At 42.1% G+C, this 21,967-nt stretch overlaps 1 protein-coding gene across 1 annotated transcript in view; it reads left to right on the forward strand.

The window, feature by feature from the left end:
* The window catches only part of robo1 (roundabout, axon guidance receptor, homolog 1 (Drosophila)), a 199,979-nt gene that overhangs the window by 154,540 nt on the left and 23,472 nt on the right, over positions 1–21,967 (forward strand). Inside the window, exons 4-15 of the mRNA XM_085371614.1 lie at positions 4,045–4,202; positions 8,583–8,703; positions 10,313–10,451; positions 10,605–10,732; positions 14,738–14,746; positions 15,703–15,827; positions 16,008–16,179; positions 17,789–17,994; positions 19,798–19,879; positions 20,068–20,236; positions 20,324–20,490; positions 20,603–20,724. Of these exons, the coding sequence (XP_085227740.1) occupies positions 4,045–4,202; positions 8,583–8,703; positions 10,313–10,451; positions 10,605–10,732; positions 14,738–14,746; positions 15,703–15,827; positions 16,008–16,179; positions 17,789–17,994; positions 19,798–19,879; positions 20,068–20,236; positions 20,324–20,490; positions 20,603–20,724 (1,598 nt within the window). The remainder of the gene's footprint in view (positions 1–4,044; positions 4,203–8,582; positions 8,704–10,312; positions 10,452–10,604; positions 10,733–14,737; positions 14,747–15,702; positions 15,828–16,007; positions 16,180–17,788; positions 17,995–19,797; positions 19,880–20,067; positions 20,237–20,323; positions 20,491–20,602; positions 20,725–21,967) is intronic.

Genomic DNA, 21,967 nt, shown 5'->3' on the forward strand with positions numbered 1-21,967 from the left:
TGTAAGCTTTAGTTTAATGCACATAAATCCGTTATTTGACCAGAAAAGGAGAGATTTAGTGGATGTTTTCTTTCTTTGTAAACTATTATTCAATATTTCCATTTTTTTAAACATTTCTTATGTACATATTTTGCGTGTACAAAGACTTTAACATCTCAATCATGTTGAATCATAGAGACACTTTAATAGTAAATACTCCTGCAGTGCAAAATAAAAAAAAGAATGGATTTCTGCTACAGCTGAGGATTTAAGCAGTCACCTATAACCAGGAACATCTAGGGCTGCTTAGCCATTTGATATTTTTCTTGGTGTTCGCTGCGCTGCACATTCATCTCTGTCTACTATCCTCAGGTAGTATTTGATGATATTTGGCCCCTGATAGCCCGACAATGTTGCCGCTTGTGAACTTGAACTACCTTGAGGAAACCAGGATGGATAAAAAGGAAGCGGTCCTGCATTATACATCGAGCAGAGTCTCTTCTTCCTTTTGTTTCTACTTTTCTTCTTCCTCTCATTAATTCACTTTCTCCTCTCCTGTCATTCCCGCTGCTTCCGTTGTGGAGATAGCCATGTCCATTCTGTTTTGAGGAAAAAGCCAAAGCCAAAGGCGAGACCCACGCTGTGCTGTGTGTCTCTGTGGGATTGAGTGCGGGTGCCTTCTGATAAACCTTTAATTCCCTGGTGGGTCTGTTTTTTGTATCCCTCTAAAGATTTGTGAAGAGCTTGTTTTACTTGGTTTAATTTCCTCAGAACAAAGCTCATCTGATCTTCCCACCCAGACTGGTGTGTGGCATTAAGTCTTCATTTTCATTAATGTTGGAGGGCAGCACGGGAATCTCATTTTAATTTGACATTTAAACATCTGTTTTCAATTTCCTGAGGAAAAGAGTGTGTGTTTGTGTGTGTGTGTGTGTGTGTGTGTGTGTGTGTGTGTGTGTGTGTGTGCACGCATTTGTGTGTGTGGACAGGGGATAGCTTATGGGGGTGATGAACCTGTTAGTTTTCAGAACTGAGAGCAGTCATCTCAGCTGACCTTTAAAGGAGGGTTTGAATGCAAGAAATGATGGCAGCTAATTGCATTAGCTTCAACACAGCTCCAATTTGCTACTGTGGACCTGGAGACAGCTTTATTATACAGTACAATATAGCCCAACAGATGTTTGCCACTACAAGCTAAGACTCTGCTTTGATGAATGATTTTTTCCCCCTTTTTTATGCATAGTCAGCAATTTGTCTTGCAGCAAGCCATGTCAGCCAGGTGAGGTAAAACATGTTTTGTTCTTCCACTCCTGAAAAGAGGAAATGCAGGGCAGAATGCATCCCTTTACCTTGACAAAGCGTATTGATATCTGTCCAGGTCCGGATATCCACTCTGTTCCATCCCATCATCAGCATATTTGTGCAAATCCAGGACGGACAAAGAGGCGTCTTCATGCTGGGACCTGTGACTTTGGCTCATTTCCACATATTAAGCTACAAACTGAAAATCTCTATGTACACGCATACACTCCTCTCTCTCTCTCTCACACACACACACACACACACACCGAGTTTGGCCCCTCTGTTAATAGCCCAGGAAATATTATCTGCAAGGGGACAGCTGCAGGCTCACTAGAGAGACAGAATGGTAGAGTAGGCTCATTATCCCAAACACAGATACAGACTGCACCGCACACACTTACAGGACAGCACGTAGTGTGAGCGCCTTGCATCACTTCCCCCCACCAGAATTCTGGGTCCCAAAACAGGAGCTGTAAGGGGCGAGCAGAGATATATGTGAATACAGGAAGGAGCAATACTGGATCTTTTATTTACATGAGTTGGAGGGGTCAGGCAAAATGATTCTGCCACAGCCCCAGATCCAGATCTGATGGGGCTTCTGGGGATAGAGTTGGGGCTTTGTACCCCATCCAGATTTCGGTCTGTCTGTTGATCTCACAGACTGTCTGGCTGCCTCTGTCTCCCTCTTGCTCACTCCTCCTCAATCCCAGAGGATTTTGTTTTCCACTACGCAGATGTTCAGCGTTGTCTGCTGTGCTGCACTCAGCTGTGTTTATAACAAAGAGGTGTTGGTTTGGAGGTGGAGAAAGGCCGTGAGGTGGGGGAGTGAGTGCCGTTGAGGGGGGGGGGGGGGTTCACTGCACTGTTGGTGTAAACACTGAATGATGCCAGCTCTCCCTCGGGCCTCCAACAAGTCAATATAGCATCGTTTTTCCCTCTTTTCCTCCGAGCATATCATTCTTTATTTTCCAGAGGGACAGATGCCTGTGAATATTAGCTCCCTGGCACTGAAAGACTGTATTTACCTCAAAGGAAAAATATGATTTCCCTCATATCTTCAATGTACAGATTCTTGATCAGTATCAATCACTGTCTCCAACTGATGCAGCATATTTATACCTTGGTACATTAGGTTGACTTTTACAATAATCCTCTTAAGGACAAGCTGGATTTGCTGATACAAACAGAGACAGTTTCTTCAGATGGAGCTGGTGCTCTAATGGATCGGATGTTTGGTGTTTACATTCCTGAATGACTCGATCTGCTATTAACCATACAGCATGAACTCGGCCCACAGCTGCACTGCTGAGTGTGAGATGAATTAGAGTGAGAGGCTGAAAAGTTAGGGAGTTACACACGTAATTGCCTTTCAACTGTATACAGCACAGTGTGTATAGATCTGCGGACCCATGCCTTCTCTTGATGGTGCAATGGCAAATAACTCACAAAATATCCAGTGAATCCTTTTGCTTTGTTTCTGATAAATGCTGCCGCATGCTTTGGAATTTAGATGCTTCTGGGGAGGCGTGGGTGTGATTAGGCAACAGGACTGTGGAAGCCATTACAGGCCATCTTCCTCTAAAACAAAGTTCCTTTTAATGGACTGAATACTCAGTGTTACAAGAAACAGAGAGCAGTATCTGGGCTTGCCAATGACCAATTAAGTGCTTAAAGGGTTTAGTCAGGAATTTGTAGGCTGTCAGTAGGTGAGGGGTCCTTCGGTGACTTTAGAGCAAGCTAAGGAGCCTGAGACAAAAAGATAGCTAAAGTGCAACTTTTATCCTCAAAATGCAGACAGAACAACTTGCACATAATTTTCAGGTTTTACCTACAGATAGCAATGCACACGCACACAGTGCCTTGATCTTCCCTACTCTGTGTGTGGCCTGAATTTCAGGATACAGACACTGTTTTTATATATTTTATATGTATATATGCATTGGAGCTGGAACCATGATTACTGGCACACACTGTCTGCCAAAAGGAGCTTGTTGCTTTTTCATAACCTTCTCTCCGCTCAATAAACCTCCAGTTTATCTTTAACACTGCACATTATGAGCTCATTGATATGAAGTTTGTCTGCCTCTCAGAAAGTGGATTTGCATTGATCTACTTTGTTGCGACGTCCACTTATTAATGATATTAATCTACTAGTCTGATTAGGCAGGGAGGCAAAGACTAATGATTTTTAGGTGCAGCCACGTATACAGAACTACTCAGTTCATATTTTAAAACCTCCACATCTATTCGTTATCAAATTACTCTCCACAAGAAATAATTAAATGGCAAACAGTGGAACTCGTGTATCCAAAAAAAATCAAAATCCATGGCTGTGTCATCTATTTTAAAGCACTCCAGCAGGGGAAATCAAAAAGACAGGAGTGGCAGTGATCTACGGCAGGCTTTCAAGCATGTTAAAATAGAATGGGTGCATGAATTCAGAATATCTAAATATGAAAGGTCAAGGAGAGATGAAGATGCAATAACAGACACACTCTTTAGTACACAATGATCCTCTGCATGGAGTAAATCAGAAGCGAGATATGCTCAACATTTTGTCATTTGATGCAGAGCCAGTTTTGTGTGTTAAGACAACTTGACTTAAAGTGTTGTTTTTTTGTTGTTGTTGTTGTTGTTGTTTTTAAAAAAAAAAACACACCTCAATAGCGTGCTTCTTTCGTTCTTTCTTTTTCATACCATCCCCAGAGGGAAACATTTTAGCATTTCATTAAATGTTTCCCTTTTTTGTGTGTTTTCTCGTAGTTCTACGTGACGACTTCAGACAAAATCCTGCAGATGTGATTGTGGCTGCGGGGGAGCCGGCAGTCCTGGAGTGTCAACCTCCTCGTGGACATCCTGAACCCACCATATCATGGAAAAAAGATGGAGTGAATATTGATGACAGAGATGAGAGAATCACTGTAAGTAACTGTTATCGCTGACATGTGCTGAAGCTTAGAGACTGCTTTGTATATGTCTGTTTAAATCTATGAGAGAGAATGACCTAGTACTCTAGGTCAAGTCATTACCACCACCTCAGCGTTTGTTGAAAGATTGATTTGTTCGGCTCATTATTCACAAATAGCAATTCCCAAACCCAAAATACCCAATCTTGATGCCTTCTGCACTTAATAACTGAGGTATGGAATTAGTCTTGCTCCATTAGCTGGCAGCATTGCATTGATTAGGGATGGCCTACTGGTGAAATCAACCAGGAGAAGTGTAGATCAGGAGGGGAGAAATGAGCTGACTGGAATCGAAGAAAGTTGCACTCAGCAGCAGCAGGACTGACTGCAGAATCAAAACAACAACTATCTGCATTTACAACCAAACCACCAATTATTCAGTTTAATTAAAATAGCACCCAGGCCAGCACAACAGTATCAGTCAGCTCTACATGCTTGCTTACTGAAGATGTTTCTTGATTATCCCTAGCTTAAACACTTTGTAGCAAACACAAGTTTGTGTCTGTAGTAATTGTTCTTGAGCAGGAGATTTTTACTTGGGTTTAATTATACTGCGCTCGCTAGAAGTAAGTCAAACTCAGCAGTTGGCTAACATAAGCAGGCAGTGAGTAGGCAGTAGTTAGTAGTGCGCCTGGATCACATTTTAACAATCTGACTAGATGGATTTTAAGATTCTGGCTGCACATTGTACAATTTTTAGGCAATCAAAGAATTTGGCCCCCCAAGTGCTGACAAAGTGCTGAACTTCACTGTACAGTCGTGGAAAATCTAATCTTGCCCAGATAATAAATATAAGCTACTAATAAAGATGTTCCACTCAGTATGCCTGCAGTCTGTCGCTGAAAAACCAGCCTGGGCTACTTGTGCATAATAAAATAAAACTTTCTGGGCAGGTCAGAATTGTGATTTATCGCTGCTGGCTATCTTTAGCGGAGAGCTGTTCATGACTGAACACAGTTTTGCACAGCGAGGGTGAGTTGAGGTTGGATATATTGAGTCCCAAGCTCTTTAACAGTGTAGCTGTTCTTTCTCAGTTTTTTTTCCTAAGCCGCACATTCAGGAAATCTGGACGCTGCACAGCATAATTGAAAGAAACAAGCGCATAATCTGGTTTAAAGAGAATTAAATCATATCTGTCTCTGAGTTTAGTCAGTTGTCACTGAGGAGCACGAAAATTTCACTACACAGTGGACCTTGTTGACTGGAGGAATTTAGTGTAGTATTTGCTCATTCAAATAGTGCATATCTGGCCATTGTATGCACAGCAGCTATCTTTGCCCGCTGTTGCATCACAGATAGTGTTCTCTCCTTAAACTGACATCAAAACTATTCATGTTCAGCATTTGATCTTCTGTAAAATAAAAGGAATGTTAATCTCTGTCATCCTTTACCCTTTCAGTTTTGGTTATTATCTACTGGACTACCTCATACTTTGAAGATAAAGCAGTCCTGTTTCATCTCCGTGTCATGCATGCCTCACACACACGTTCTTCCACCTAATCATGTTTGTGCCTATTTAAGAACAACACGGATAAACTGTTCCTGTTTCTGCAATAATACTGATTTTACACCCAGAATAGTGGAAGCTATGACTTTTGTCTGCTGTTGGATGAAATTCTCTGAGTAAACGTTTTCAATGCTGCTGCTTGATGACTCAGTTGTGTCCTTGTAGCTTGGAGCAATGTTGGGCCTTCTGAGGAACTAAAAACAGTCTGGACCAGCTGGTGTTGCTCACTGTAAACTTCCTGTCAAGTACAAAACCGTACAGATTGAGTGTTCCCAAATGACCATTTTAAAAGTAGCGCCAGACGTCATGAATGGCAATCGGAATATGTGTAATCAACTGTGGTGACAGATGTTAACAGATCAAGTTGTATTAGAAATAGAAAAATCATACGGCAAGCTTGTTTATGGTATAGTAAATTTGGTTGCAATGAATGACCATAGAGGGAGAAGCAGAGGTCTTTTTAATGTAATGAACAGCTGAGCTCGTCAAACCCCACCCCATCTAGTCTGCATTGTTATGTTTGTTTCAATCCACTTCTCCCACCATGCAGCATGCTTAAACGTGCAGTCTCCTTGGTGATCATTGTTGATCAGAGCAAGGTCCCAAACCACCTGCAGTGGGGATTTTCTCTCTGCACTGCACTTTATACTGGGTTTGGGATGGCTTGGATTTACTGGATATAGCTTAAAAAGGAGGGAATTAACTCCAGAAAGGAAGAGAGAGCGCACGGAATTCTTCTGTGTGCTATCTATTTTAGCCAGCTATACGTAAACACCTACTGCACACTGCGTGCCGTGACACACATGGATCCAGCACGGCATTAAAACCACCTGCCTGATATTGTATACGTCCCTACTTTGTGCGCCATTTCACATATATTCATGACTTCATGCAAAAGGTTTCCCACAGCCATAAAAAGTAAGTTACCCTGCTGCTGTGCCACTAGCAGCAGCTGGCCACATCCCTCTCAACTCTGTCTAAATGGTCTTCCAGGAACAATAAGGGAGGGACAACTAAATAGAAAAAGAGAAAATGCCAGTATTTAAGCCTAGACCATTGTCTCGTTAGAGAGAGAGTCTGCCGGCAGCATCATAAATGGCCAAAATGCAGCACATTGTCCTTCTCGTTTTGTGCTGTAGTTGTGGCTAATTATCGGCCTGGAAAATGAACTGCTGTGTGAATACCAACAGAGTTGGTGCTGAATGGGGGGCTTTTGCATTATCAGCATTGCCAAATGACATGAGACAAAAGGCAACAGGATAGTGCCATCTCCCTCTACTGCAGGGATAATGGTCAGATTGTTGGGGCTTTCAGCAGCCAGTGTGCTGCACTGTGTTGTGTTGAGAGGATATGCATGCAGGAAAAAAAAGAGGACCGCTGCTACATTCATTTACTTTAGCCAGCTCTCAGAGTCCCTGCTGCTCTGGCACTCCAAATATGCCTGCAGAGAATGGGAAACTGCCACAGACTCACAGAGGTAAGGATATGGATAGAGGGAACAGGGGCCTTAAGTGGTTCCTCATGTCAAAGCCCTGTGGAACCAACAGTACACCCCCTCTTTCTCTGCTGCATGGTCTGCCCTGACCTTGGGCCTTTGTGAGTGTCACAGTGTTTTAGCTGTTAAGCCTTTCCTCAAACAAACAGTAACATAATGATACTTCAAACCCCTCCAGCACCACAGGGTGCCCTAAATAAGCCAGGCTTCCAAGCCTCTTCAAGTCCCTCTGCCTCCTGCTTTACCATGAATATTAATCAGGGGTGAAGGGCCGAGGAATGCCGCAGAACCAGAAGAATGTGTCTGCTGTCCAAAGTTGTCCTTCAAGAAAGTTAAACTTATTGCAACTACTTTACAAAAACAGATGAAAACACGCTGTTTGAGGTATAGATGAGATGCCCTAGCACGCATGTGACTACATGTGTAACTGGGCTTAACACGGTGGTCATGGCTGAAGCAGATTGTTGCAATATTGTGTGTCAAGTTCTCTGTCAGGTGTTCCCTAATGAAGCTATCCATTACATGCTTGCAGAGGGTGGTCCTGGTCTTGCAGGCTGATGTGTGCATTTAAAACCTTAAGCTTTATCAGGGCACAGAGATCACCGTGCACCGTGCTATTGTGTGCATCTCTGCTGACTGGCACGGTTGTCAGCAGAGAGAAGGGCTGAGGGGCCTGTGCTGGGACCAGGACTGCTTTTCCGACTGCCTGAGAACAAAGCATCTCCTCTGGCCTGTAATCAAAGCCCTGGGAAATAACAGACATGACATTCACCTGGACAAACACACATTTTCTCCTCTGTGTGTGGGTGTGTATACGTGTATGTAGTTCATGTGTGCTTGAATGAACGTCCACTTGCTCTCACTTGTAGTTGTATGAACGTACATAAAAAATAATAAAAAAATGCCTCAGGTGTTACCTCAGTGAGCTGTGGTTCTGCTGGATTTGAAAAGTATTCTTTAGCTTGGCGAGAAACAGGTCAGCTGATAGTGGCTTAGAGTCAAGTTCAATATGACTGCAAACGGCATAAAACAACTAAAGACTAAAGTCATCCGGTTGGACTGTGTCTCCGTAAGCTCAAAGCAAAAACCCAGTGAAAAGCCTCTTTCCCATCAAGCCATTATATGTTTGTGAGTGCATTTTATCACGGTGTTGTAATGGGCTTTTGGTGCATAAATGCTCGCTGGAATTCTTGAGTGCAATCAGGAAATGTTTCCTAATGTTTGGGCTTTGCTGTTTTCTGTGTGTCAACAACAAGTCCCAAGTGTCTCTCAGACTAATATTGCCATTTTTCTCTCCATACAAAGCCTATCACCTTCTCTTCTGCTTTCACAGATACGTGGAGGGAAATTGATGATTACAAATGCCCGGAAAAGCGATGCTGGGAAGTATGTGTGCGTCGGCACAAATATGGTTGGAGAACGTGAAAGCGAAATAGCTGAACTTACAGTGCTTGGTATGTACCTCAGATTTTTGTCTATTTTTCTGCTTCTAATGCTACCCCCAAAACATGCAACAGCCACACACTTTTCTTTTCTTTTTTTTGGCCTGCAGAATAAAAACAAAGGTCCAGATGTTAAGTTATGATCGTCTCCCTCCCAGGTTACTAAATGGTGTCACTGACCTTTATCAGATGATTTATCAATCTCACACTTCATTATGAATCTCAGGCTGTTCTCTGCAGCTTCCCTGCAAACCAGCTGCATCTTGTTTCACCGTCACTGACCTCTGACCCTGACTCCCTCTGGCCTAAGCACAGAACATGTCCAGACTCCTGATTTTTAGCATCATCTTCTTCACTTCCTTTATTTCCTTTCCCCAGAAACCTTTTGTCAAGCTAAGAAAATTACAGTGAAATAAACTCAGAATACATAAGGGCTACCTACTCCTTCTACTTTTCTGAGTGTCATAATCAAGAAATTCTTCATTTAAGTTCTTAGTTGTCCTTACAACTTACATTTGTTTAAATGTTCATTAATATGTATTGCCCCTCTTTCTAAATAAATTAAAAAAAAACAACAACAACAACTAACCATGGTATGTGGCTGTGGTTCAGGAGGTACAGCAGGTCATCTACTAATTGGAATGTTGGTGGTTTCATCCCTGGATGTTCCAGTCTGTTTGCCAAAGTATCCTTGGGCAGGATAATGAACCCAGAGTTACTCAAATGCATTAATCGGGTGTGTATGTGAATGTTAGATAGAAGCTGAATGAGACCTATATAAAAAGTGCATTGCCTGCTCGAGTAGAAGAGCACTATATAAGAACCAGTCCATTCACCATGTCCCATCTGATGGAATGTGTTAAGACTAAGAGATATGAATTTCTTATTTTTCAATATTTTTTTTTTTTTTTTTACTTTTGTGACTTGTTGAGCAGAGAGAGTCGGACCGAGAGTGGTATATACCATCTGGCTTCTATAGTATACTGGATTTTGTCTTATAGGTGTCTATCTTTGTTGGGGTGGGATTCAAATATTGCTATAGCTTGGATCCATGATGGATTTACAAATAAAAATACTCTAGCACCAAACATCAATATTTGGGCACATGCAGGTGCTCTAAATTGATTTCCCAAGCAATTTGACTTTCAAAAGTCAAGTTCCCTTTACTTTGCCCTACTTTACCAGATAAGCGCCACCACAAAGATTCAATCATTGAATCTTTGTGGTGGCGCTTATCTGGTAAAGTAGGGCAAAGTAAAGGGAAGTTGCACTAAAAAGAGAGAAAATGGTGAACAGCAGAGGAAGGCAAATCAGAAAACTCATTTACTGAACTGACACGTACTAGAAACTGAATAATAATGAGAGATTATATTAGCATGAACACTGACACCTTGGTTTAAATAAATACAAAACGACTGTTTTTGCCTTTTCTTTTCTTTTTTTGTTTTTAAACTTTCTCCACTGTGATTTATTTTTAGTTGTTTTTTTTTTTGTTTTTTTTGGACGGATCTGAGATTTTTTTATGTTTTTTTTTATGGAATCAAAGCTTCAGCTCTATTAAAAAAAACATGATTGAAGGACTGCTGTGTGTTCATTTACGTGCTCTTTTTCATCTCTGCAGAGCGTCCCAGCTTTGTCCGTCGCCCGAGTAGCCAGGTGGTGTTAGTGGACCAAAGCGTAGAGTTCAGGTGTGAGGCCCGTGGCGATCCAGTTCCCACTGTTCGCTGGAGGAAAGATGATGGTGATCTGCCGAAAGGAAGGTCTGACTCATCAACTGGTCCCCTTTCATCCCACAATACCTGCCTAAGTCACACACTCCCTGTCTTTGTTTGATCCACCCTCGCTTTTGTCTTTGTCTGCAACTGTTTTTGTCTTTGACAACATGTGATATATGAGTACCTGTTTTAATCTAGGTATGAAATTCGCGAGGACCACACCCTGAAGATCCGTCGTCTGGTCTCTGCTGATGTGGGCTCCTACACATGTGTGGCAGAAAATATGGTGGGCAAGGCGGAGGCATCAGCTACGCTCACTGTCCACGGTAAGACAAAATACTCCTGTAGTCCTACAAATATGTTATTCATGGCCCCTTGGACAGCTATTCTGAATTCATTTCCATTTTGGGTTATTGTGCTGCCTGATTTAAATGCAGTTTAGCCCAGCTACGGTGCAATAATGGTCTTCAGCTTTAGCGCCACATGGTCATCACTTTCAGCTATTCTCTCTCAATTAGCTGATTGATTTCTAATAAAACAAAACGCAAAAATCCATAACAGCTGTAGAGAGCACATGGGAGCTCGGCTGTAATCGATTTCATTTGCCCTATACAAGTGGCATTACTCCGGAGGCCTGTCTTCCTTCACATTTTAAGATGTACAATAGTATTTGTGAAAATATGGAATATCTCAGTGCCTCCAGTAGCCGTCTCTACTGGATGTCTTATTAACACAGTTGGAATATAAAGCAGCTGGTCACAGAGTATGAACATTCAGAAAGAAACCATTCAGAGGAATTGGGGGCTGGGATCACCCCCCAAACCCTCCTGAGAATCAGAGGAACACAGAGACCATTTAACGGCAAACTAAGGGGGAATGCTGAGAGTCGGGTGAGACAAGACGGGTGGGAAGGAGGGGGGAGCTTAGTGGTGTTGGATGGAAGGGCAGTGAGTATGTTGGTCATGGAGGTGCCTCACCAATGATGCAGAACAGGTTGGGATTTGGGGCTGGGGGCAATTGTGGTGAAGAGGATAGAGGGGGAGAAAGAATTCTCCAGTGAGGTCAGTCATATTAATGTCACTACCAGCAGTCTGCACAGCCGAGATTTAAGGAGACAAGGCAATTCTATTCCTCTGCCAACCCCCACATGTTTAAAAAAAGATACTTCATCCTCACATGGCTACCCTTTGCAATTATTTCTTGCTTTTCTCCACAAGACAGCGATCTTTAGATTGGTTTGAGGAGCAAGATTAGGCACACCTGCCAATAAACCCGTCAATAAATCTACTTCTCTTATTGCCTTTTTTCATTCTTTCTCTCTCCCTGATGAAAGCTTAGTTAATGAAAGGGAACAGCATTGATGCACCAGTTCAATAAGCTGTTCTCCTGAGCAAGGGTCATATTTGAAATTCTAAAACCTCTCCTGTCCTGAGTGGAAATTAAATGTCTTAACCTCGGGCCAGTTCCCTGCTGTGTGGAGAAGGAGAGAAGCAAAGCCCTGACCCTCTTTTAATACATTACTGTTTGCCCACATATTATAAGAGTTAGAAAGGTACAAAAAAACACTTAAACTACAAAGAAAAACCACCTCCACAGAGTTAGAAACCAATTTTTTCTCTCAAAGTGTAACACCAGGTGAATAGCATGTAATTTAAATCATATGACTCCTTGAGCTAATGCTATGGTTAAATCCAACGATGGCTGATGCCTAAACCCAAGTTCTAAGAATCATTTCCATTTATCCTTGAATTTCATGACTTTTATTCAGACCAGGACACGAGGAGGCCATCGAGGTTGTGGCCACTGAGTAGTCCAGCTAATTAAAGACTAGCAGGCCACAGTCCCACGCCCGGAAATGACATGCTTCTAATTACAGATGTGGGCACAGGAATGGAAAGAAAAGCTGGGTAATTGTAGGTCTGAGCAGGCCAAAGTAGAGTAAATGATGTATAGGTAGTAAGATGCCGCTATAGTACTGAAGACAACAGCATTATGGGGGGCAGTCGTTTAGCCTGTGGGTTCAGTGGGCATTGCTGTTGCCCTGAATCAAAACTCAAAGTAGGGCAATATTGCTAAGCCTGAAAAGTAAAGGGGCATATAAGGCTGAAATGAAATGAATATAAATATTCTTTGAATTGAAGTTTTTCTTCTAATTATGTGGTCATGTGTAAATGTAAGATAAAACCAGTTTAATTAAAACTGGATTTAAAAAACGGTTCAATGTAGAAGTCATTTCCTACAATGTCATTATGAAATGTCTTTATCATTGCAGCTGATTGAGCAAAAAAAATATTAGAACTATAACGAGACACGCAGTATTAAAAATACTGGCCTTCAAAGCTAATCTATTATAGAGCGGGACAGTTTCTGAGAAGAATGCTGTTCTGTATGGACGGGGAGATTTTCACGCTTTCTGTGGTGGGATTGTCAGCGAACAATGACGACATTGTGAAAGTGGCGCCTGGGGCTATTTTTCTTTCAATGCGCTCTGCTCTCATTACTAACTTAATCAGTGAATTATTGTCTTACACATGTGTTTGTCAGTCTGCTACAGCTCCTCTGGTCTTATAAATATGTCAGGTGAAATATTCATTTGATTGATGGAAGAAACACAGAATTGGCCAAGTCACCAGCTCTATTTATACATTGATTGTAAAATAGCTAATCTAAGCCACTTGAGAATGTAGTCCTGAGATAGTTTGTTCAGCTATTCATTAAGTTATGAAAATACAAAATCTATAAGGTTTAAGAATTAGAAAAAAACACACTACAGTGGGCATGGGGACAATGTTTATGCAGTATGGAATTTAAACATTGTTTCACATTGTAGTGCACAGAATTTTAAAAAAGTCGATGTGTTATTATTTCTTAGCTGGTTAAGTTTGTCCTTAGCCATGATTTATGTGCAGAAAGGTCATGAATGCAATGGTGGTCCCTAGAGCAGCGCTGCTAATAACCCATGTAAAGGGTCTGGAAGGAGACTTGGAACTGGTGCCAAAACAGAGTGAATGAGAGGAACTTTCCCGCCGGCTTTGTGTGTGCAGTTCGAGTTATAATAAATACCAAAACCTGTGATAATAAATATTTGCCTGTTGTTGTGAGATCTCCACTTCGGCTCATGTACAGAATACAAAATCTCAGCGAGGGACAGAATAAAGTATGATGTACATCTCCCAGTGGGAGCTGCTATTAATCAGGCCAAATCCTCTGCATGCAGCCTGAGTCTTGTGTTGATGACAGGCCCACTGAACAGCAGCCTCGATCAAACCCCTATAAATATCTCTGCTGTGGTCTTCGGTACATAGTCTGCCTCCTATTGGGCTGGATGCCACAGTGCTCGGTGTGTTTTCCTCGGCTGCTCTGATCAGCTTATCGATAGACTAACCTCTGCTCTGTGAGCCAGAAGAAAGCTCACAACAAAGTAGCCAGGTCAGGTTTAAAGATCTCCTCTCCCACCAGGTCCACAATTGTGATCACAGCAGCATGGGAGAGGTAGGGTTACCTAATTAAAGGCTTAGACACACATGAATGGGTGTGTGGAAGCGTTGCAAGGTGAAGGGGGTGTTGTGTATGTTCACATTACTGTGTGTTCCTGGAGCATCTCGCACATGGATAGTGCTGAGCGTCTTCTAGGTTTGTTTGATGTGCGTGCTATTTGCATTTTAAAGGCCAGCGATAGGCAGGGGGAGGAGGAAGAGGTTGGTCATTACTCTGACTGACAGCGTTTATGTTTCCGAGGGAGCCGTTGAAGCAGACAGATTAGATAAGGTGAGTGATTGGCTGGGGGAGATTTATGACCGGAGAGTGACAGTTAACATTCACCTTGTGTTTTTATAGTCCCGGGGTACATTTGCAAGGCTACATTTAAGAGACTGGTGTAGCCATTCCTAAGGGTGCTCTAAACCTCATTAAGGGTGTAGGGATGTTCACCTTCACACAACACCTGGAACAAGAGGAAAAAGGATAAACAAAGCTTGATGTTGCTGAGCATAAAACATCTGCTCTGTGTGCTTCATATCGCTGTGCCTTTTTATTTCACTTAGTCTGCCATTTTTCCTGTCCTTGAACACCTTCCCAAATTAAAATCACATTGAATCAGATGCATTTCAATGCCTTTCTGACTCATTCACAGGAATTATTCTTTGCATGTTATCGTGTGGTCCCTAGGGTTTGAGTGAAGTATGAAATATGACATGTTTTACTGATGATGGCATGATTATTTGTACATGTGGACATCACATTGTTTTCCTTGTCTCTCCTCTTTGTGTCATGCTGTTTAATATTTATTTATTCACCTTTGGGTTGTTGTTGTGTTTTTGTTTCCTTTTTAGTTGTGTCTGGTAAGTTGAAATGTCACCCGTCACCTATTCACCGCCCTGACAGAGACAGGAAGCTGTCACAACCCCCCTCCATTCTCCTCACATCACCTCTCCACCATCCAATCAGCACTCATGTTTCAGTTGTCACGGGCAACAGTGGCAAAAGGACATTAATGGGTAAAAAAAAAAAAAAAAAAAAGTACACTCAGCTTGGGCCTCCAAGGTAAAGCTGCACCATTTCATTCTATTATTTTCCCCTTTTATGCATTACCAAACCCCATCTTATTCATGGACAAATTATTTCTGTATTTCAAGTGACAGTTTTCAGATTGCTTTTCTTATGTATTATACAGCCACTGTGTAAAAAATATGAAAATGTGTGCAGAGTTGTATCATTTGAGGGCATATCCACAGCACTTTTGATATTAAAAGCGTAAACTGGGCTGCCTCTCGACCTCTACATACAGGTTATTTGTCCTCACAGACTGAGACTAGTGTCACCATGTGACATTGGTCTGTGTCACCACACTTTGTCTGAGATGGACTTTGTCATTAACATGCATGGATATGGCATTGTGGTTGAGGTCTGCACTACTGGAGGGTGTCAGCATGGACAGATGGCTTAAATTTATTCCCCATTTCCATGTAAATTTTAATGGTCCATGCCCTTGCCCATGCAAATGAGGGGCACAGGAGTGAGCCTTGTTTTTTCTATTCATTACAAAAATAATATGCTTGCATTTTTGCATTTGATCAGCATACTGTTTGATCTGCTGTGCACACATCATGTAAAGTTTTGAAAACGAGCCGGATTCAATAACAGATTAAATACAAGCACATTGGCCTGTGCTTACATTTCCTTTGTCTTCTATTCATAGAACTCAGACCCTCTTGTAACTATAATACTGTGATAAATGTAATAGGCAGTAGTGTGTTTGTCTATTCATTGGCTAACCATTTTCATGGCTGTCCTCCAGTACCGCCAGCATTTGTGGTAAGACCGAAGAACCAGGTGGTTGGAGTTGGCAGAACTGTCACCTTCCAGTGTGAGGCCACTGGAAACCCACAACCGGCCATTTTCTGGCAGCGGGAAGGCAGTCAGGTAAATAAAATAAACTGCAGTAAAAGTTTTCATCTCAAAAAGCTTTGTAAATAACTATTTATAAGCTTATTTCACATGATTGGCTATCATTTTAGAATGAAATCTTCCATCTGTCCAGTTGATTTGCTCAAGGAAATACTAAAATGGTGACCACATGTAATCCTTTTTCATCCATTCTAGAATCTGCTGTTCTCCTATCAACCTCCTCAACCCTCCAGTCGGTTTTCAGTGTCTCAGACTGGGGATCTGACCATCACTGATGCTGTGCGCTCAGATGGGGGATACTACAGCTGCCAGGCCCTCAACATTGCTGGCAGTGTGATCACCAAGGCTCTGCTAGAGGTCACAGATGGTAGGCAAACTTTTTTTAAACACCCTTTTTGCATATAACAAAGCCTGAGAGAGAATTAGGAACACTAGGAGGACATTTAGAGGAATATGTCGGATAATACTTCGGAATTTCAGATAATCTTTGGTTTATTGGTATAATGCTGTTCAAATGTAATGCTGTGGCTTTGCTTCAGAGCATATTAATATCCAAAGTGAGGTTTGTGAGGTCTGGTCTGGCCAGTTCGTTGTGTTCCTGTCAGAGGTAGAGACTCTCTGGTGCCTGTGCACCCAGACCGTGGCGCAGTACTTGGCTTCGCTGGCTTCACACTGGCTAAAGTCTCCTTCAGTATTCCATGGCTGGCTTGCTGCTGTCTACTGTTGGAAGACTGTAGCCATGTGGTGAGGTCTGGATTGGGTCCTCTAATTACCCTTCTAGCCAATCCCTGACAAGCCTGGTGGACTAACCTTGGCTTCACTTCCACCATTCCCACAGTAATCTGGGCAGCTATTAGTTTGTCTATGACACACCTAGATTCATCCCTTCATTTAACAAATGTCCTTCTTCATTTAAGACCTACAATGGCGTGCTCCAAATCTACGTCCTCCTCTCTCTCTCATTCTGTCGTGCTCTCTGGATAATAATAACAGTTATTAAAGTGAGCAGGCCACTCTGAGGCCACTACTTCTCCGCAGGCAGATTTGGTAATTACAGGTCATGCTGACAGTGTTTTAGTAATTGCACCATCCCCGGCACAAAAGCAAAGACAAAGCAGCCCACAGATTACACCACAGCATGGTTCTGAAGATCTACGCACACATACATATATCATTATGTGTTGCTTTTACACTGTGTTAGATATTAATTTGAGTTCTTCTCACTGAATGCAACTTGCTAGTAAATCAGTGGGGCTGACAGCAGTGGTCATCAATAGTGCTATGAATAATAATGATAATCTGGGGGAGGCAGAAAACCTATAGTAGGAATATGATGAATCGCAAACGGAAGAAATTATTTAAAGTCTTCCGCCGTTTTTGTGCATTACATCCTTTTTCTGTCAAACACACGCTTTTACTCTGTCTTTGTTTGATTTGTGTTGAACACCCGGGGTTCACAGGCTGTGAGACAGGGAGGAGTTTAAACATCCTCATGCTAATACCTTTGTCTGTTCTGGCTAGATGTTGTTTTTTTTTAAGCCTTTTTTCCCTGTTTGGTGTTTTATGGCAGGGGGATGGGCCAGGGAATTGTTGGCTGCAAGCGTTTTTATGTATACTGCTAGTCTTATGGTGGATCTGCAGCGAGAGGACTGAAGTATCTGAGCCGCTTTCATTTTAATTACACTGTTTTTATTTGGCTAAGTTGGACTCCTGCTGTTGAATGATTAGAAAATTGCTTCCAGTTCTTAAAATTGAATTGAATTCCTCTCCTGCTACCATTGCAGTTTTCCCATTCTTTCATTGTTACAAGCTTGTTTACCCAATTCTCACCGTTCTATACCTTTTGTGTGTTTACTCCCACAAGCTGGATATAACTGACTGAATCCCGTGTCTTTTCTTTCCCCGCTACACCACATGAAACCTTCACAGATTAGCGCCATCCACATAATTGCCCATTTTCCTTCCTGCTTCCACAGTTGTGTCAGACCGCCCGCCACCAGTCATCCGCCAAGGCCCAACCAATCAGACGGTGGCTGTGGATGGCACGGTTGTTCTTAACTGTGTGACATCTGGTAACCCTACACCCACCATCCTGTGGAGGAAGGACGGCGTCTTAGTGTCCACACATGACTCCAGGGTCAAGCAACTGGACACAGGTGCACTGCAGATACGCTATGCAAAGGTGAGACACCTGGACACATTTTAAAAAAGTCTGTTTTTAGTGTCAAGCAAAGTTAAAGGACAGCGTAGTACCCACTGCTGTTCATAATTTCACTCAAAATCTGCTAAATTGCCATGTATTTATATACACTATATATAATACATGATTTCAATCCATTTAAAATAGACTTCAAGGTTACCCATATCACATGCATAATGTGCTTGGCAAACCCCTGCTGGTTGGTAAATAAAGCATGTGTTGCCTGCCAGCAGCCAACCCTCAGCAGGCTGTCAGTCAGTTGCCGCAGATCTGAAATGGAGTCTGTGAAGTTGAACAGTCTGTAGTTCTTGTCAGTCAGCAGGTGCTGTGGGCTGCATGTGTGTGTGTGTGCGCGCACACGTCTATGTGTCATGGCAAGCTGTGTGATGCTGAACACACTTCTAGGTAGAGACAAGGAGGGGGTAACGACGTGTCTTCCAGGATGGAGGCGTCACAGGGTCAGAGGTCACGTCATTTTGCGGCGTTCTGATGAATGCCGGCACGTCTTGTGGTGACAAGATTGCAGTGCGACTGGGCCGCCAGGCAGGAAAGGAGATGCATTTGAACCCTTCCCCTGCTGTAGAAGAGTAAACTCTGCAGGCACTTTACATTAATGAACTTGTCATTTATACCAGACAATATTTTAATGAAGATGTTTTTGATGTTTGGGATGATATATTTTATTCATATTGTTTTGCGGGTGTTACTTTTTTAATGAATTTTATTCTTATTTGGGTGGGGGGAAAACAGAGGTCTGTTGACAGGATATCCTTATACTTCATGATTCAAACATTTATCTTTTTCATTTTTTCTGTTTTACTGTCTAAACATAAGCACAGTAGTGTCAGAATAGCATCAATCACTAACAAACCGTAACAGAGTCATTAGTATCAAGCAGAGGCATAGACTCCAGCTGACAGAACAGACAGTTTTAAAAATGTACCTTTTTGTAATCTGTGCCATTATGTTTATGTTTCATGTTTGGCTTATTAGCATCTTAGAAACTTGTCAACAAATCTCAGTTAAATTAGGAGGAAATTCAGGCTACAAGCCAAGAAATTCTGATTTGTTTTTGGTTGGATCCAGATCCAGATGTCTGGAACTTTGACTTTATTTTTTAAAGAGAACATGTGTTTCTTCAGTTTTTCTTAAACTGCTGCATTTTAACTGAAAGAACTCTTTCCCCTGAATCTAATGCATTAATAGAATTTTATTAAAATTTTATTTTTATTCAAAACAAACTAGTCAGAAAGAAAGACAAATAAGCCCTTTTCCAGTTATGCCCAGTTCCACAAATATACTTAATTACCCATTTGCTGCACAATGGTTCACATTTTCCAAAATGCAAGTGAACCTTGTCTTTGTCTGGCAAAGTTACAGTACATCTACAAGCACATGAATCATGAATCAAGGTTTAAACATATACCACATGTGTTGCACAGAGCAGTCACTTTCATGTTTGGCATTCAGGTGGATGGCAAAGGGAGAAAAGGTCTCCAATTAGTGTATGATCCTGTGAAAATCTTTTCCATTTGACTAGGAATGCTCCGCCACTTTTGGCCTTTCCAGCTGCTTTCCCCCAGTTTCTGCTCAAAAGGAGATGATATTGAGATTATCAGGCAATGACAGCTGCCTGCTACAGACTCCTTCGGCATGTCAATAAGCAAAAGCAATGATGGTAGGGTGAAGATAACAAGAGGCAGAGCCCAGTTCAGGAAACCGTGGGACACATTTAAATAATTTCCATTTAAACAAACATCCTCCCTTCTCCTCCTCCTCTTTCAGCTCAGTGACACTGGCACCTACACCTGCACTGCCTCCACACCCAGTGGAGAGGCCTCTTGGAAAGCCTATTTAGAGGTCCAAGGTAAGCCTAACCACTTTACTAACAAGTGTATTCTTTTTTTTCTCGTTTATTTTGGTGATTGTGTTTATTTAAACTGAAGGCGAACACGAGACATAAGCCTTGGAGATGTTCCACATTCCCCTGGTTGTTGGAAAACAGCAGTAGACTATGTTTTCCTTATTATTTGCCTTTCTCTGTTCTGCATTTAGAATCTGGGGCCCAATTCCAGCCAAACAGACCTACTGACCCAAACCTGATCCCCAGCGCTCCTTCCAAACCTGAGGTCACTGATGTTACCCGTAGCTCTGTCACGCTTTCCTGGAAACCAAACCTTAATGCTGGAGCCACGCCCACTTCCTATATCATAGAAGCCTTCAGGTAAAGCTTGGCCAAGAACAAACTAATAACTGGAGGGCTTCATTTAAAGCTTTTTAAATCTTAATTCTCTTTGTGGTGTGTCCACAGTCATGCATCAGGAAGCAGCTGGCAGACCTTGGCAGAGCATGTGAAACCTGAGTCATTTGTACTGAAGGGCTTGAAGCCCAGTGCAGTCTACCTCTTCTTAGTACGGGCAGCCAATGCCTATGGGCTGAGCGATCCCAGTCCAATCACTGATGCTGTGAAAACACAAGGTGAGAACTATATAATAAATTCTTATTGATGTAAATTTAAAAATATAATAATGTCACATTTGGAGTTTTAAAATATGACCACTATTTTTCATTTTTGTTCGCCTCCACACAGATATCCCTCCCACCAGTCAGGGTGTGGACCATCGTCAGATTCAGAGGGAGCTAGGAGATGCTGTCATCCACCTGCACAACCCCACTATTCTCTCCTCCTCATCTGTCAGGGTTCAGTGGACAGTGAGTATAATTTTAGCAATGAATGGACTGTTGTAGTTTGTTTTTTCTCAGGATCAGATTGCAGAGTGGATCGCTGGTATAGCTCGTCACTAGAGCTTCAAGGTTAGTTTAGTTATAGGCCTATGGTCAATTTGTCAGACCACTCAGCCGAGCAGATGTACTAACATCCTAGCATCGTACAGAGAAAGGACACTGCAGAAAGCAGCCTGGAACACAATCCAAGTTTTCTTAGTGTCCATCTGGCATCAGTCTGAACTGGTCAGCTGGCCAGAAACCAAAGATTTGCAGTTCTGTCTATAGCAGACCACTCATCCACCCAAAAGCTAGACTTCAGAGCACAACCTCTTGCAACAGGCCATGTAGTGCTATATAGCAGTGTGTGCCATGCCAGACTGTGCCATCTAAGATTGAAAACAGTTGACGGCTGTTAAAATAATACGAGTGAGAAGGAAGAAGCTGCCAACTCATGCTCTAAAGTAGAAATGGCTTACAGATGTTAAAACGGATAGGTGGGTGAGGAAGAAGTAGAAACGGCAGCTCATGGTGATTTTTCTTTTCTGGTACAAGCTAAATAACAAGTACCAATGGCCTTCTATAACTAATCTGGCAAATGTATGTTTTTGGAACAATGCAAATACGCTTTTGTGCTCCACCGACTTCCTTGCATAGTAGATATTAGACTATAGGATGGGGGTCACCAAGGGGCAAAAACAATCCCAGTTCTGTCTTTTGACACAAGGCCACCCCAGCATTCCCAGGTATTATGAAGTGCCATAGTGAGTGATAAATGGGGCTTAGGAAATGTAAAAAGGATACTGACATGTCAAGACTGATTTAAACCATTACTGCCCAGTTGCTCTGTCTCGCTGGAATGTTCCAGTAAAAGACATGACAGGAGGGAGCACCACAACTTCCTTGTTTTGTGGGGTTAAATCTATTCTCAATGTGCAGTTTCTTGGTTTTACATTTTCCTTTGTGTTGTGGTAAATGCTTGCACAGTTTTCAGCTTAATGAAGACCACCTGAGCCAGCAGCATATTTTATGGGGGAGGGATAAAGAAATCACTAAAATCTTTACAAGCTAGTGCTGCCTGCCTTCCATAGGGACTCATAGGGATATTAGCATACTGGTTAGCAGTTATTCTTTTCTTTTCCATGTTGGAAGTAACATTAATTATCACTATGATTTAAACAAATGTCTTTATTCAGCTACACACCATTTTTTTGTTTGTTTGTATTTTTGT

This window comes from Diplotaxodon limnothrissa, linkage group LG14 (assembly GCF_057381915.1).
Source record: "Diplotaxodon limnothrissa isolate DT_005_m linkage group LG14, D_limnothrissa_male_GT1.1, whole genome shotgun sequence".
In the NCBI taxonomy this organism is placed as follows: Eukaryota; Metazoa; Chordata; class Actinopteri; order Cichliformes; family Cichlidae; genus Diplotaxodon; species Diplotaxodon limnothrissa.